Below are 14,759 nucleotides of genomic sequence, written 5' to 3' on the forward strand. Positions count from 1 at the left end.
CAACAGATGTTAGGAAACCCTAATTTAAGTGAGATTGAGGGGCCTTGGCCAAAACCCCATGCCGGCGTACCTGAAAACCCAGCTGCTTGTCCTGTCTTCTGGTTCCCAGGAGGGTGCCTGGCCTGGGCTTCTCATCTAGGTGGACTCCTTCGGAGGCATCTGCTGCTCTTGACTTTGACATCTCACAGACAGCCCTGCTCCCTGGCGCTGCTTCTGCCCAAGTCAACCAAGCCCAGTTCAGCACTGCTGATCTGGCAGTCTCTCTTCACTTCCAGGTTGCCTGCAATCTTCTCATTCAAGGCATTTTTCTCATAGCTTCATTTAAAAACCCTGGCAATGCCCCCTGGGGTCATGAAAAGCCAGAGACTTGATTTTGGAATTGAGCCCTGGCAATGCCTCCCTACCCTCTGTCCGGTCTTAGACACTGTGTCTGGCCTTGCATGGGGGGTAAATCCTTTTAACCTGTTCTCTGTAGCTAGGTTGCAACTCTAAACCCATCCTGGGACCGGTAGGCACCTCACCGCCACCAGTAACGCAGACTCACCTGCGCACAGACACAGTCCCGTGGCTTGCAGGCTGCTGAGCACACACATCTTTTGCTGCAGGTGGAGTGTGAAGTGCAGATTGCAGTTTGCATGCTTGTCCCTCTGCCATCTAAAACATGCAGGCCCAGCTGTTCATGTAGAGGAAGGTTCAGTGTCTGCCCCACGTAGCCGTGTTCTGGGTTTGGGAGACAGTTGGTCTGTCTTGCCCCTGGAATGAGTCGGGATTCTTTCGCTTCTCAGCAGCTGCCATGCTTTTAGGGGAAATTCTTGGCCAAGTGCGTGGTTCTTATCCAAGTCCGATAGCCCCACTCTCTCTGTCTCTCACAGCTCCTATCCAGCGGTGGGAGCTTCAGAGGACTGGGGGAGTTCTGAGAGGGTAGGAGGTTGTGCGTGATGCAAGGTTCCATCTTGAGAGAAGTTTCAGGCCTGCAGCCTGCATGGTGAGCTCAGGTTATTGTTTGGGCCGAGAGAGGGTATATGGGAACCGGCAACAGAGCTGGGGATTACATTCAAAGTGTCTTTAAGTGAAACAGCTCACTTGGCCTAGGACCACAGAGGTGTCTGCAGGTGGGCACACACATCACAAAATCCCCCTCCCCACATCCACTTGTCCCTGTCCTTCTCCCACCTCCCTGCAGCCAGGTCTCCCCCGGCAGCACCTGCTGTCCCCCAGGAGGAAGAAGGAGAGGCACCTGCCTGGTGTCCATACAGAAGTCTGCCCTTGGAGCAGCACCCCAGGCACCACCCTGGCTTTTGTGACGTCATAGGAGGTGAGGTTGACTGCTGTGTGTGGGCCAGGCTCTGGGGCCAGTTGGAGGCCAGAGTCGCATCCCAAAGGGCAGAGGGCCACCGGCCCCTCTCGGAGGGAGCCAGGGTTAGGCAGCCCTCCCAACATTCAGGTTGGGAGGGCCCACCATGAAGAAGGTCAAGAAGAAAAGATCCGAGGCCAAACGCCAACGGGACTCCAACTCGCAACATGGCAGCTCCAACTCTACCCCGCAACAGCCCAGCCTGGAGAACGTGCAACAGCCACCGCCGCCACGGCCACCACCCCAGCAGCCACCACAGCAGCCCCTACGCCCCGAGACTGCCCCTGTCGCTCAGCAGCCTCACCCTGAGGCCGCCCCTCAGCAGCCTCGCCCCATCACCGCCCCCCAGAAGCCCGCATCGCAGACACCTCCAGACCAAGGAAGCCGGAACTCCTCAGGGAGTCTGTTGTCCCCGGACTCGAACTCCAAGGCCGTCCCGCAGTCCCGGAAGTCGAGCGGCCATCACTCCAGCTCCAGCAGTTCCCGGAAAACAGGTGGGCAGGCCTCCTGCAGCTGTTCTAGCTTCCCTGCTGGGGGAGGCTGCCATTCCAGCCAGCCCCCCAGGACTCTGTTGGGGTGGCCCAGAGTGTCAGTGGAAGACACTGCAGGCCAAAGTATTTGCCCTCATGCCTGGGTTCATGTGTATCTTGGCTCCAGGGCAATAGTGGGCCATCAGGAGCCAGTAGTGCCATATGCCTGCTAAAATATTATAGGCAGAGTTGTATCCATACGGGCAGAACAAGCAAGGTGGACAGGTAATGGTTTACTCTGGCCTCAGCAGGCTTCCCCTGTGGGCCTAAAGAGATGCCTAACAAGCTAGTCCAGGTTGACGGAAAGTGAAAGAGTTTACAGAAGGCGAGAGCCACTTGGTGGCTTGGGACTAGGGGAGGTGACAGGGACGTTCTGCCTGGTTCCTGGGAAAAGCGAGTGAACTTCTCCATGCTGTCTCTCCCTGAGGTCTGACAGGCAGCCAGAGAAGCAGCGTTCCCAGCTAAATGTTCATTTAGGAAAAGCAGTGAATAACTTGGTTAGCCTCTATGTCCCCAGGAACATGTGAACGTCCTAGATTTTTATTTGTTGAACTTGGCAACTGTCCCCAAGGAGGCCACATTGAGGTAGCCAGACTCCTGAATACCTCACAAGTTTCTCAACAATCAGCTGTCTGGACCTGGAGTGGCTGTCTGGGAAAAAGCGGCTTCCCATCTTCTTGGGTTGCCTGAGTCTCAAATAAGCATTGGGTTGTGGAGCAGGAATCTAAACGAGCCACCTTGTGAACTACCGGCAGTCGTGGTGATACTAACCCTGGACACTGAATATCGGTAGCCAGCTTTCAGCTCGGTCATCTAAGGAACCTTCCATGGGGGTGGGGGAGTTGTGTGATGTCCAATGAGTGATGGGGAAACTGAGTCACACAGCCCTCTCCTATTCTAACTCCAGAATCCTCAGGCCACTGACCCTTGGCTTCCTAGAGGTCCAGCAAGTGGCAGGTGACCACATAAGATTACCTCCTGCACCTGCCAAGCCAGTGCCCATGCCTCTCTGGCCCTAGGCAGGCCATGCTGCTTGGAATGCAGTTTCTTCCTCTGAGATGGTTCGAGCATAAAATAGATGAGAGATGTGAGGGCAAGAGTTCCCTGCCAGGAAGTGTCATGTCAAGGACAAGTTCAGAGCTGAGTATCCATTTGTTCTTGGTGCACGTGGTGCCTCTGCATACAGCCCTTTGTCAACCCTTGTCAGCACCAACATAAAATGTGTCTATGCCGTGGTCTTCAGAGTTGGAACCTGCAGGAGGCACATCTTTCCCATTCTTTGTCTATTCACCATTGCATGAGACACCTGCCAGAAGAGTTCACCTTACCATGGAGTGAAGCGTGGGCAGCTCCTTGGTGACCCAGACAGAGGTCCCATGCCTCTTCTCAAGGGATTCTTCCCCGAAGGGGGAAGGAAGGTTGCAGATCTGTGAGGAAGGCTGCCTCCTAAAGCCGTGACTGGGGGTTGTACATAGAGAATAATGTAGCTCAAGAAACCATGGGCCTTTCCGCATGAGGGCTGTCATTAAAAAGATGGATGGTAGCAAGCGTGGAGCAGGAAGCAGAGAGATTGGACCCTGGAGACTGCTGGTAAACTGAGGCAGCTGCTGGGAAAAGTCAGTCCGGCAAGTTGTCCCCAGGCAATGTAGAGTTAGTATATGGTCCTGGGCATAACAAGACTTCAAAACATGCAGACATACGTCCACACGAGCAGGTGTGCGTGAGTATCTGCAGCAGCAATATCATGGGAAGTGGATACGACCCGAATTCCCATCACCAATCAAAGGACAAAATGCAGCATGAAACAAGAGAGCATCCGGATCTGTGCCGCGGCATTACACACCTTAGAAACCTGAGGAAACACCAGGAGCCCGTGTCATCCAAACACACCCATTGTGTGATCATACTGAGGATGCGGTGGTTGTGGGAAGGCAGGAACGGGAAGCGACTGACAGTGCGAGGGGCAGGTGGAGCTTTCTGGATTTGGATGACAGCAATGATGGTGCAGGATAAGTGACGTCATCAGAAGCCAGCAGGCTCTGCACGGGAGGGCCGTGCGAGGTTTGTTCAGGCAGGGCATGACTGACCAGGCTTGGCAAGGGTTCCAAAGAAGCCAGACTACTCGGGTTGTAGCTGTTCTGTGAGAGGAAGATTGCCTTTGTCTTTCCTTCATTGTGCACGCATTCGCTTGGCCCAAAGAGAGTAGTTTTTAGGTAAGGAATGGCCAATCCCCCACAGGCTGGGGATGACGTGTTGGAGCACAACAGGCTGCAGACACAGAGACAGGCTGAGAAGAGGCTACTGATTTCAACAAGACACGGATGGGGAAAGAATATAGGTGATGAACAAGGATCTCTCGGTGCTATTTGAGATAGCTAACAGTGCATGACCCCAGTCAACCCTTGTGTGCTGCTCTGGAATGTTCTGTGGTCTTCCCTGAGGCAGTTTGTCCTCATCAAAAACTCCTGGACACTCCAAGGGTGAATCGTCCTAACTTGCGAATGATGCAGCCAGAAATCCGCCTGCCCAGCTAGAGCGGACACTGTCCCTGTGCTCGGTTGCCCCTTCTCAGGATTCAGGGCGGGGAGGCACTTTCAAGCCATGGCTGAACACAACAAGGCTGTCCAGCATCCCAGAGCCTCCCTCCGGATTACCAGTCTTCTGCAAGAGTTACTTCCTGCCTCCTTGCACTGGGAGAGTTCTCCCCCGCCCGCAGAGTTGGAAATCTCGAGTTGAAGTTGTCATCTGCAATCTTCTCGTGGCAAAAGAACACCCCCATGTATTCTTGGAGCCTGGCTCAGAGGCTGGGCTGGCCGGTTCGAACAGTTGGACAAACACGGGGACTGGTGCACAGTTCACATGACAGCCACTGTTCCCAGGAGCATACCCCAGTGTAGAAAGCAGCCATTTGTCTTCACACTTAGTCTTCTATCCCATCTGGAAGGGAACAGTTCCTAGAAGAATTGCCCCTCCCCCACAGTGGGTAGTCCTTGGCGATGCCTTTCCAAAGTCTAGGATCTTCCCAGGTCACCCTGCACCACTGCAGCTGCAAGTGGAGCATTCTCAGATCGGCTTCCAGGCTTGTCTTCCCCCAGGGCCTCCCGGGAACAGGTGCACCCCACAACTCTCTCCTTCTCTGTCCACCCAGGGCAACTGACTCATTCGAGCCCACGTTCCTGCCCCTGTGCTGTTTGCCCAGGCAGCTCGGCTTGCTGGCGTCGTCTAGGGCTGTGCCACAGCCGCATCTTCGATGTCCTTCTGCCTCGAGACTGGCAGCTCGTGCCAGGGAGAGGATGCCCAAGTCTTCTCACCTTCTACAGGTTCCAGAGCTCGTGGGGGGCTGGAGCCCCAGGGGTGCTCAGTACCCAGTGGTCACTGGTAACTTCCTCTGGGAAGCCTTGACACTTCCTGGGGGTCGGCCGGCGGGGGCCCTTTCCTACCTGCTCCCAGGGGAGCCACTTCTGCTGGCCGGGAACTACTGCTCCAGGGCTTTCCTTTTCCTGTTGCGCTTTGGTGCTTCCCTCAGTGCCCAGGCTGACTCGGGAACCTTGCCCACATCCTCCTCCCGTGGCCATCCGTAGAGGAGGGTTCTTAGCTCTTGACTTTCCTGTGGATTTGCTCTCTGCTCCCTGTTCCTCCTGCACCCGCCAGGCATTTGCAGCTAAGAAGGAATTCTGACCACTCAGCTCAGCACAGCACGCCTCACCCCTGCCAGGGTGTGTGCACCCGGCTATTTTGGGGACCACCCCCCATATAATCACCCACACTTACTTGCCCTTCATTTCCTCTCTGCAAAGCCCCTCACAAGAGGCATCACAGTGGCAGCTGCCCTACTGGGGCCCCTGTCTGCATCTAAGGCACAGACCCCATTCTTAACAGGCCTACTAGCTAAGCGCACGGCAAGCTTTGGGCCCCACTTGGGGACCTCAGACCCTTCTGCCAGCCGTGCCCCGCTCCTCCCAACCCCTCCCACCCAGTCCCTTCCATCTGCAATTGAAGCCCTCCACATCTCCTAAGAATGACAAAATGCAGAGACCCCAGGGTGTTGGGAGACTCGGAGCCTCCTGGGAAATCTCATTCAGGGAGGAGGGACTCCCCTACCCCTCCCAGCTCCTCCCATCTCCTCTTCCTCCCCCACCCCATCTGCTGGTATCGCCACCCACCTGTCCCAGGTTGTATCATGGGCATGATAGAGGGAGACACAGAACAGGGACTTACAGGGCATGTCACAATGTGTGTTGGAAACCCCAAGATGCCACACAGGTGCAGGCATCTGCCCTGTGCTCCCCAGAGGCATGGCAGCATTCGCCTTCTAGGAGCCTCTGGGGCTTGAAACAAGAAGGGAGGGCCCTCCAGACGGAGGGAACTGCAAGTGAGGCAACGACCCGCCCCTCTGGGGCAAGACCCGCCACGGGCACTCTGTTGCCATCTCAGCACCTATCTGCAGGATCTCGGCTTTCCCCTTGTGTGTCATGTTGGCTTGTGGCTTTACATGCACCTGTATGTTTGGCAAGCACCTACTCTGGAAGAGTTGATCTCTAAGTAGATAAGCATGTATGTGCAAAGCCTTCGCGCAGTTACTGCACCATTGTAGTACTGCTTTGTAGTGGGGATGTGGTGTCCCGGGTTCTTGGCAGAAGCCCAACCTCAGAGTGTGTCATGAGACTTGCAGAAGACAAGTGTGGTGAGGTGCTTAGCACACAGCCTGGCTTGCAGCAGCCTTGGCCGCCTTTGTCACCTGCCCCCTCCCCATCCCTCACCCTAACACATGTCCCACTGCCAGGAGTCCAGGACAGCTCAATCCATCCAAGTCCTCTCATGCCCAGATCCCGGGGTCTGGGTGGGCATGTCATGTTCTCTCGAGAGGAGATGGCCAGTGTGGATGGGGGGTGGTCAGTGTGCAGCGGTTCCCACAGCCCCACCTGTGTTGTGCCTCCCAGACGACCTTCAAGAAAACACTCCTCAGGACATCGTAACACACGTGCTCCATGCCCTCGGGACTGTGGCTGTGGCTCTGGGGGCCCTAGGAGCTGCCTACTACATCGCTGAGTCCTTGTGAACACGCCTCCAGGCCCACGGTCCAGCAGGTAGGTGCATCCCCTGCCCTCTCCCCAGGCTGGGGTGGAAGGGCGTATTACGAGCTTGCTCAGGCAGCTGCCCCGCCATACTCTCCTGGGCTGGTTCTCCCACTGGGTGTGCAGACTTCCTGCCCCTGGCTCAGGGCTTGTCCTTGGAACTTCTTCCTTGCCTGGAAAGCATGCACCCCTCCCCGCCGCTTAACCACCCCAAGCCCCCTCCCAACAGCCCAATCACAGCCCTGGGCTGCCTAGAAGCAGAGCCTGAGACAGGGGCTTGGAGATGCAGGATCTATCCAGAACTTGATCTTGGGGCAAAGGCTGGGGAGGTAGGCCAGGGCAAGCTGGGAAAGGTGGAGCTGGGCCCTGGAGCAGGAGTCCCCCAGAGGCACAAGGCTCGCTCCATGGCGCCCTCTTTTGGCCAACCATGTGCAGCACAGACGTGGAGCAACAGCTGCCAGCACTGGGCAGAGGGCGAATGGGGGTGGGAGGCCTTCTGAGCAGCCCAGATTCAGAACGCACAGGGTCCTGTGTAACAGCCCTGCTAGGGGATATGGGTGACGCGCCAAGAGCGTCCACAGCCGTACTCACTGCCACGGCCATGTGCAGTGAATACAGGGTTAGTGTGCACAGTGAGTTTCAGCCTGTGTTTCAGTCCGCCTCTCCCAGTCACAGGAGCTGGGAGCAGGTGCACTGAATCTCTCAAAAGCCAAACCCAGAGAAACTGGACTCAGCATCTTCCCCCAGGGATCCTGCCATCTGTTCAGGGGACCTCTGGGGGAGGGGATTAGAAGCACCTGGAACATCAGGCTGTACCCCAGTATTGTAAATGAGGAAAATAATGGGTGCCCTCCTCGTGGGATGGCTGGTGGGGGTAATGAGATAACAAGGTGCTTAGAAGCCAGAGTTGGCCAGCCGGCTACTGGTCATGTGATTCACGGGGGAAAGACTGGACCCTGCCAGCAGAATAGCCAGGTGCCATGGGCAGTCAGGGTCTGGTAGTCAGAGTTCCCTCCACGGGCTGGGATGATGAGGATCCCAGGAGATGTGCAGGAGAGGCCAGGGTAGGGCCCAGGGCTAGTTGTACGGTGGAAAGCAGCAGGAGAGCCCAGGGAAGCTAAAACAGTGTCCCACAGCAGACGCAGAGCTAGAGGTGGGTGGGCCTGGGGCCAGATGCCCCAGAGCATCCGGTCTGTCCCTCACTCCTGACACAGACAGCGGCAAAGCTCTCCCTGTGCTGCTCAAAGGAGGGAAGCGGAGAGGATGTAAGTCATTTAGCACATACCTGGCATGGGGCACACACAAAAGAGCAGGAGCCACCTCCTCCGCTTCCTCGTCCTCCTCCTCTCTCAATTCCGTGTTCTCCAAACCTTACTGATCTTTGACACCTATCACACCTATTTTTCTTTAAACTCATTTTTTGCCTAAATGCACCTATTTTCATTTTTATGTGCTTGAAAGGCAGCGAGACAATCACTCCCTGTGGCCCACAACAGGCAGCGCTGGGCCGGGCAGGGGCCAGCCGTCCTGAGCTCACTCCCATCTCTCAGGTGGGTGGGAGGAGCCCAAACACTTGGCCATCACCTACTGCCTCCCAGGATTCACATTAGTAGGAGGTTGGCACCTGAGTGCATAGGTGTAGGTCCCAACTCTGCTTCTAATTCCAAACGCTGTGCCAAACCTGCTCTGGGGCGTTTAAGAGGAAACAAAAACTCCTCGACTAGCAGTGGCTGTAAGCAAAGCTGCAGCCTTCAGGCTATGTGCTGTGTGTTCCAAGCACATCCAGCAGGTGCTAAGATGGGTGGGAGGGAGCAGCCAGCAGTGCCCACGCCTACAGTGCAGGCTCTTTGGACTGTGACAGGGTGGCTGTTTGCAGAACAGATTTGAAAGGGCGGGACATGCCGACTCCCAGACAAGGAGGCGCTTTGAGCCAATGAAAGGCAACCCTGGACATCGGGAGAGTCAGGTTTTGGGAGGAGAGCTGTGCCTTGTAGGGTGCACTGAGGCCTCCTGGGCTCAGCAGCTCCTCCTTGGGGAAGGGAAAGAGGCAGCTTGGGGTCCTCCTCTGTCCTGAGAGCAAAGAGCCATGTGATGACAGTAGAAAGCTGCCACTTCCTTGAGCAAAGATGCTTCTGGACTTTTCTTTCTTGAATTCAGCCCATCCACTCCCCCATCCCCACATCTCCGTCGTTAGATGCACTGAAAGCAAAAGATGTTGTTCGTCTCGCATGAACTCACTGTCACAGTCACCTCTGGAGGGGTGGGGGGAAGCTGAGTGTGAATCGCAGGGAAGGGAGAGGCAGGAGGAGGCTGCTGACCTTGATTTTGACCCTTGCGCAAGGACCGGGCACTTTGCAAAGGGTTTTACAGGCCGAGAGGAGAGGCGGTTCTCCTCCCGCTGCAAGGGCTGCAAGGTAGAGAATGGAAGAAATTTGAATGTGAAAGAACTTTCCTGCAGATACTGAGCTGTGAATCCTTGCTCCCCATCCTGTCCTTGTTTTTTTCACAGATCCAATTTCCATCTAAGGATCTCACCTGTCACCAAATAAAGTGTAAAAAAAAAAAAATCCTGTTCCTTTGGTGTGCAAGAGCAGGACTTGGCAATGGGTCAAGAGGGCAGCGCCAGGGCCTTGGTCATCAGCTAACTGTAGGGGAAGCAGCCGGAGGGGGAACCTGTTCTCCCTGTTTGGGGGCCACAGGCGCAAGGAGGAGCCTCTTGGCACAGATTGTTTCTCCCAGGACAAACTGTTTCAGCTGTCCCCACTCGAAGCAGAAGAAGCCCAAAGCAGGTGCAGCAGTGCTGGCGCCTTCCCAGGCCCAGAGGCCCCGTGGCTCTGCGAAATGGCCCCGGAGGCTCCACCTGACCTGGTGGTGACCTGGACCAAGGTAGGGAGCCTTAGCTTCAGGCAATCCCAGCAAATACCAGTGGGGGGGGGGGGACAAGAATGGGCCTTTGGCCTGGTGGGTACAAGTCTCAGGCCCACTCCTGGGTCCAATTCCCTGCTTGTGCACACCCTGGGAAGTGGCAGAGGATGGCTCGTGTGTCATGTCATTGGGTCCCTGCCACCCACATGGGAGACCAGACTAAGTATCCAGCTCCTGGCTTCTGCCTGGCCCTGCCTCAGTTACTGCAGGTATTTGGGGAGTGAACCAGTGGATGGAAGATCTATCTATCTGTCTCATAAAAAAACAAACAAAAAGAGTACCCTGGGTCTGGGACCACTGCAGGTAACTGAAGCCTAATCCTACAGAACCAGCAACTACACCCCACACCACAGGGTGACCCTGCCCCAAGGGGGAAGAGGAGATTTACACACCCTCCCCCCCTGCCCATCCTCCCTCACCCACTCCCGTGCTAAGAACTGGCTATACCAGCACCCAGTAGGAGCCCTGGGGAGACAGACAGCTGGTCTACCTGCAACAGCATGGGCAGGATTGGGCAGAAAGGGCCAGGCTGGCTCCTAAGACCCCCAGAGTCCATTTACCACCTTGTAATATCAGAATTTTCTTCCCAAGCAGGCCCTGGTAAGTTAGGAGGGGCACTCTGGATGGATAGCAAGCCCTCTGAGAAACCAGTCTCCTGAGAGATGCTCCCCTCCATGTGGGGTCATGTCGAGGTCCTGGCCTGCAGGTCAGGTTGTAGGGGCCTGTGGAAAGGGTGAAGAGAACATTGGCTGTGCTCTGGACAGCCCAGTCTCTTTCTCTCTGAAGACATACCTCCCCCTTCCATGCTGTAATAATAAAGTCCCCCTCTGTTGTCAATGTTAGCCCAACGCAGATCAGCCTAAGCCAAATGAGAATGTATGGACTCCTATAAAACTCCAAGAAGCTGGGGTTCAGATATGACTTGCTCCAGGGGCTCAGGCCACACACATGCACTCTCCCCATCTCTCTCTGCAAAGTTGTTCCATTCCATTCCAGCAGCAACAGCCTCCCAGCTGCTATGGTCAAGGCCGGCAGGGGAGGCGAGCAGCCTGTCTCCCATAGCCAAGGACATCACCCATGATTCAGGTGCCCACGGCTCTGCCCAGGAGCACAGTGCACTCCCTCTCCAAGCCAGAGCTCCACAGCTCACAGTGGAGTGGCTGAGCCCAGGAAGGAAGAATCTTACCATGGCGGGTAAGCTACGGTCAAGAGTCAAGACAGACACTGCAGGCAGCAGATGGCCTCTACGGGGGGAGGGGAAGTGGCAACCAGGACTTCCCTCCCCCTCCACACACTGCCAGGCACTCAGAATGAATGCTGGAGTTGCCAGAAAAGGGACCTCCAGCTGCCTTGGACCACAGACTAACCCCCAGGCGGTTGGTTTCCTAGGGGAGAGGTGACCCAGGTCAGCACTCCCACTCCATCCGTGGTGGAAAATGTGGGGCACAGCGGCTTGTCACAGCGACTGGCAAGATTGAGGGCTGTCCGTGATGACAGATGCATGCAGTACACAGGACAGGCCACACAGTAGGGCAAGTTCCTGGGTCCCTGCCACCCATGAGGGAGACCTAGATGTGGGTGCTGGCTTTTGGCCTCCACCTGACCCAGCCCCAGCCAGTGCAGGCACCTGGAGAGAGAGCCAGCTCACTTTCTCTGCCCTGCCCCCCATCACTTTAAAACAAAAAGCATTGTGGGTAACTAGGGCCCCTGAGGCAGGGATAGGGAAAATAGAATGGCTTATGGGAAAATCAAACCACTCAGAGAAAAGCAAAACATAAGGAAATGGGCCCTGCGCAATAGCCTATTGGCTAAATCTTCACTATGCTTCCACCGGGATACATATGGGTGGCAGTTTGTGTCCCAGCTGTTCCATTCCCCATCCAGCTTCCTGCTTGTGGCCTGGGAAAAAAAGTAGATGGCCCAAAGCCTTGGGATCCTGCACCCACACTGGGAGACTCAGAAGAAGCTTCTGGCTCCTGGCTTCAGCTCAGCTCCAGCCATTGTGGCCGCTAGAGGAGTGAACCAGCAGATGGAAGCTCTTTCATCTCTGCTCCTCTCTGTAGATCTGCCTTTCCAATAAAAAATAAATCTTTTAAAAATAAAGTAAGTGAATCATTGAACGGGAGATCTTCCTCTCTGTCTCTCCTCCTCTCTGTATATCTGACTTTGCAATAAAAATAAAATCTTAGGAAAAAAAAGTAAGGAAACATGGTTTAGAGCAGATCAAAGGAAGAGAGCTGATTTGATAACTAAGGTAAGGGTGTAGAAACATTCAGCGACTCCCGAGGTCACCTGCGTGTGGCCAGAGATGGGGAGCAATCCAAACACGACCCATACCAGGACACTGGGCGAAGGGCACAGGGACAGGTGTGGCAGATAGTGGGGAGGGAAGGAGTAACAGGAGACCAGCCCTGTGGGGCAATGCCTAGTCCGGGGCGTCTCCCCCAACGTGTTGAGAGCTTCTGTCACTTAAGGCAAATACACTCACTTTCTCCTTACTTCTATCCTGAGCATCAAGTCAGCAGATCAGGGGAGGCAGTTCGTCCAGGCCATGAGAGAAGGGTCATCCCAGTCCTCCGTAGCATCCTCCTAGACCATCAGCGACCCTCGGGGTGTGTCCGTGGACTTGCTCCTGCCTCAGAGTCATCCTCGGTGGGGACCATTCTCAGATACAGGAGCAGCTCATGTCAAGTGGCCATGTGCCAATGGAACCCCTATTCATCCCCACTGCATAGTTCTGTTGGCATGGCCACCTCCCTGCCCTCCCACCCCAATCCCTGCCTCATTATTAAGACCAGGGTTTGTTGTTGTTGTTCTCTGGAATCTGTCCCCTGCACATACTAGAATCTCAGGAGTGAATAGGACTAGCACCACATAGAGCATCAGATAACTGGATTTAGGCTACCTTTCACATTCCAGTGAGGCTCCCTGGGCAGAGGCATGGAGTCAGTTGCAAGGCGTCCAGCCATCACACCTGCACCCTTGGAGGCTGGTCACCCTGCCACTGACCACGAAGCTCAGTCCACAAGCCACCCCTCGGTTACTGGGACAGGAACTGAATCACCAGGATTCAGGGATTCAAGCTGCCCGAGAAAGCCAGTCCTGAGACTAAGGGGGCCCTCATTGCACAGCCTCCTCTGCCTCCTGCCAGACCTCTGGCTTGGAGTCAAGCAGGGCAGGAACCCAGCATTGCCAACTTACCAAAAGTAGGGCAGGCTCAGGCTGCCCCAGGGGATGCCGGAAGTCCTTTGGGCCTGGACACTTCCTCCTCCGTGCAGGGACAGTGTACATAATCACACCTCCCACAATCAGTCCCGAAGGGTCAGGCAGGGAGCCGAGATGGCGCAGTGCCCTGGCCAGTCCCACCGAAGGTACACTCTGGGTCAAGGGTCAAGGCAGGAGAAACTGAACCAGGAGCTGGCCCAGGGGTGCTAAGACTGGCAGCCTCAGGGTGCCTCCTTGCTGAGAGATTGTGGCATCCAGCGACAGCCAGAGGTTAGTCCCTGCTGCACAGGAGAGCCTGGGATCTGGGTTCAGAGTCTTTCAGGAGGGACCTGGGGAGGGAGTCGGGCTGGGTGGGGAGACGGAGAAAGAGTGTGATGAAGATTCTGGCCAGTCTGGAGGTTGGAAGATGATTGTTGGTTCAGAAGGGCAGAGAATAGATGAGTAGTTGAGCTCATTTGTCTTGTCCTGAACTCAGCATGCAGCAGTCGCACAATGCCACTGGTGGTGCAACCATGTCCTCCTTGAATGTCACCTCCTCTTCCTCCTCCTCCCCTCCTTCAGTGCTTTTGGCCCTTCTCCGGGCTTCCCACAGCCATGGGTCTAGAGTGCCCCACCTTACCTGTTCTTGGGAATCTGCACCTGCTGCTGGAGTGTGCCTGCAGCAGGCTGGCGCTAAGCTGTACTTGTTCTGTGGTGCTCAATTCCAAGGCTGCAGGAGGACTGCTTTCAGCGCACAGATAAGCTGATTTCAGGACACAGCAGGTGCAGCAGGAGATCCTAGAGGCTGCAGTCACTAAAAAGGAAAGCTGGCCCCTGGCTTGTACCGGCTGAGCCCATGTGGCTAGACAGAGCTGCCCTGGAGACGTGGGTGGAAGGAAGTGGTCAGTGTTTCCTCTGTATGTGGAGACATGGCTTTCTCTGCAGGTATAAGCTCAAGGAAGCACATTCTGTTTTGATGGAACTGTCAAGGTGGCCAAGTGGACCTTCTGTGTGTCAGAGGGGTCTGGAGAAAATGGGAGTTTGTAAGAAAGATGGAAAGAGGATGGAAATAGCTAAAAAAAAAAATGAATTTGTGTGCAGTGGAATAAGGAAGCAAGCCCTAAAGGCAGACCAGTCATTACCCCCTGAAGTCACAGCTCCCCTGACCCTGTGGGTGTGGTCCAGCCCTCCCTCTTGGGATAGCTCGGGGGACTCCCCCTGCTGGCACCAAGGGGACAGTTGGATCCTATAACACGGGTCTGAGAAGGTACTGGGAGGATTTTTGGAAACTCCACATCCAGAAAACCCCACCCATAGCTTCCCAGAGGAAGCAAGAGGGGATGAGAAACAAGGAGACCCATACTCAGGACCATATAAGCCTGAATGCAGGGTAAGGGTTAGGGTTAGACTCTCAGCCCTTCCCAGAGAGGCCCACCTGGACTGCCAGGTGTCCTTCTTCTCAGTAAGCTTTGTTACCTCCCTTAGCACCTCTCTGTCTCACATCTGAGCTCTTACACCAAGACAAGATTGTCCGCTCAGCCATCTCCACTCATGGGATTAGGAACTGCTATGGGACAAGAGCCTTCTCCGGCTCGTTCAGCTGCATCTCACCCATTCAGGAAAACGACATCCCTGGATAAATTCATCTCTGCTTCAACACACTTTGTCTAG

At 55.4% G+C, this 14,759-nt stretch overlaps 1 protein-coding gene across 2 annotated transcripts; it reads left to right on the forward strand.

Moving 5' to 3' along the window:
- The first annotated feature begins 1,318 nt into the window (after window positions 1-1,318).
- On the forward strand, window positions 1,319-9,537 carry SPATA3 (spermatogenesis associated 3). 2 transcript variants are annotated; one of them, XR_009245508.1, is made up of 4 exons: window positions 1,319-1,848; window positions 5,033-5,262; window positions 6,825-6,971; window positions 9,469-9,537. XR_009245508.1 is itself a non-coding variant. In XM_058665098.1 (4 exons), exons 1-3 carry the CDS (start codon window positions 1,461-1,463, stop codon window positions 6,931-6,933), a joined length of 669 nt encoding a protein of 222 aa, XP_058521081.1. In that variant the 5' UTR covers window positions 1,321-1,460; the 3' UTR covers window positions 6,934-6,971; window positions 9,469-9,536. The 2 variants fall into 2 exon arrangements, 1 of the variants encoding a protein (XP_058521081.1); XM_058665098.1 differs by having other exon boundaries at window positions 1,321-1,848; window positions 5,033-5,204; window positions 9,469-9,536.
- The last annotated feature ends 5,222 nt before the right edge of the window (window positions 9,538-14,759 follow it).

Source organism: Ochotona princeps, chromosome 5, assembly GCF_030435755.1.
Source record: "Ochotona princeps isolate mOchPri1 chromosome 5, mOchPri1.hap1, whole genome shotgun sequence".
Taxonomy (NCBI): Eukaryota; Metazoa; Chordata; class Mammalia; order Lagomorpha; family Ochotonidae; genus Ochotona; species Ochotona princeps.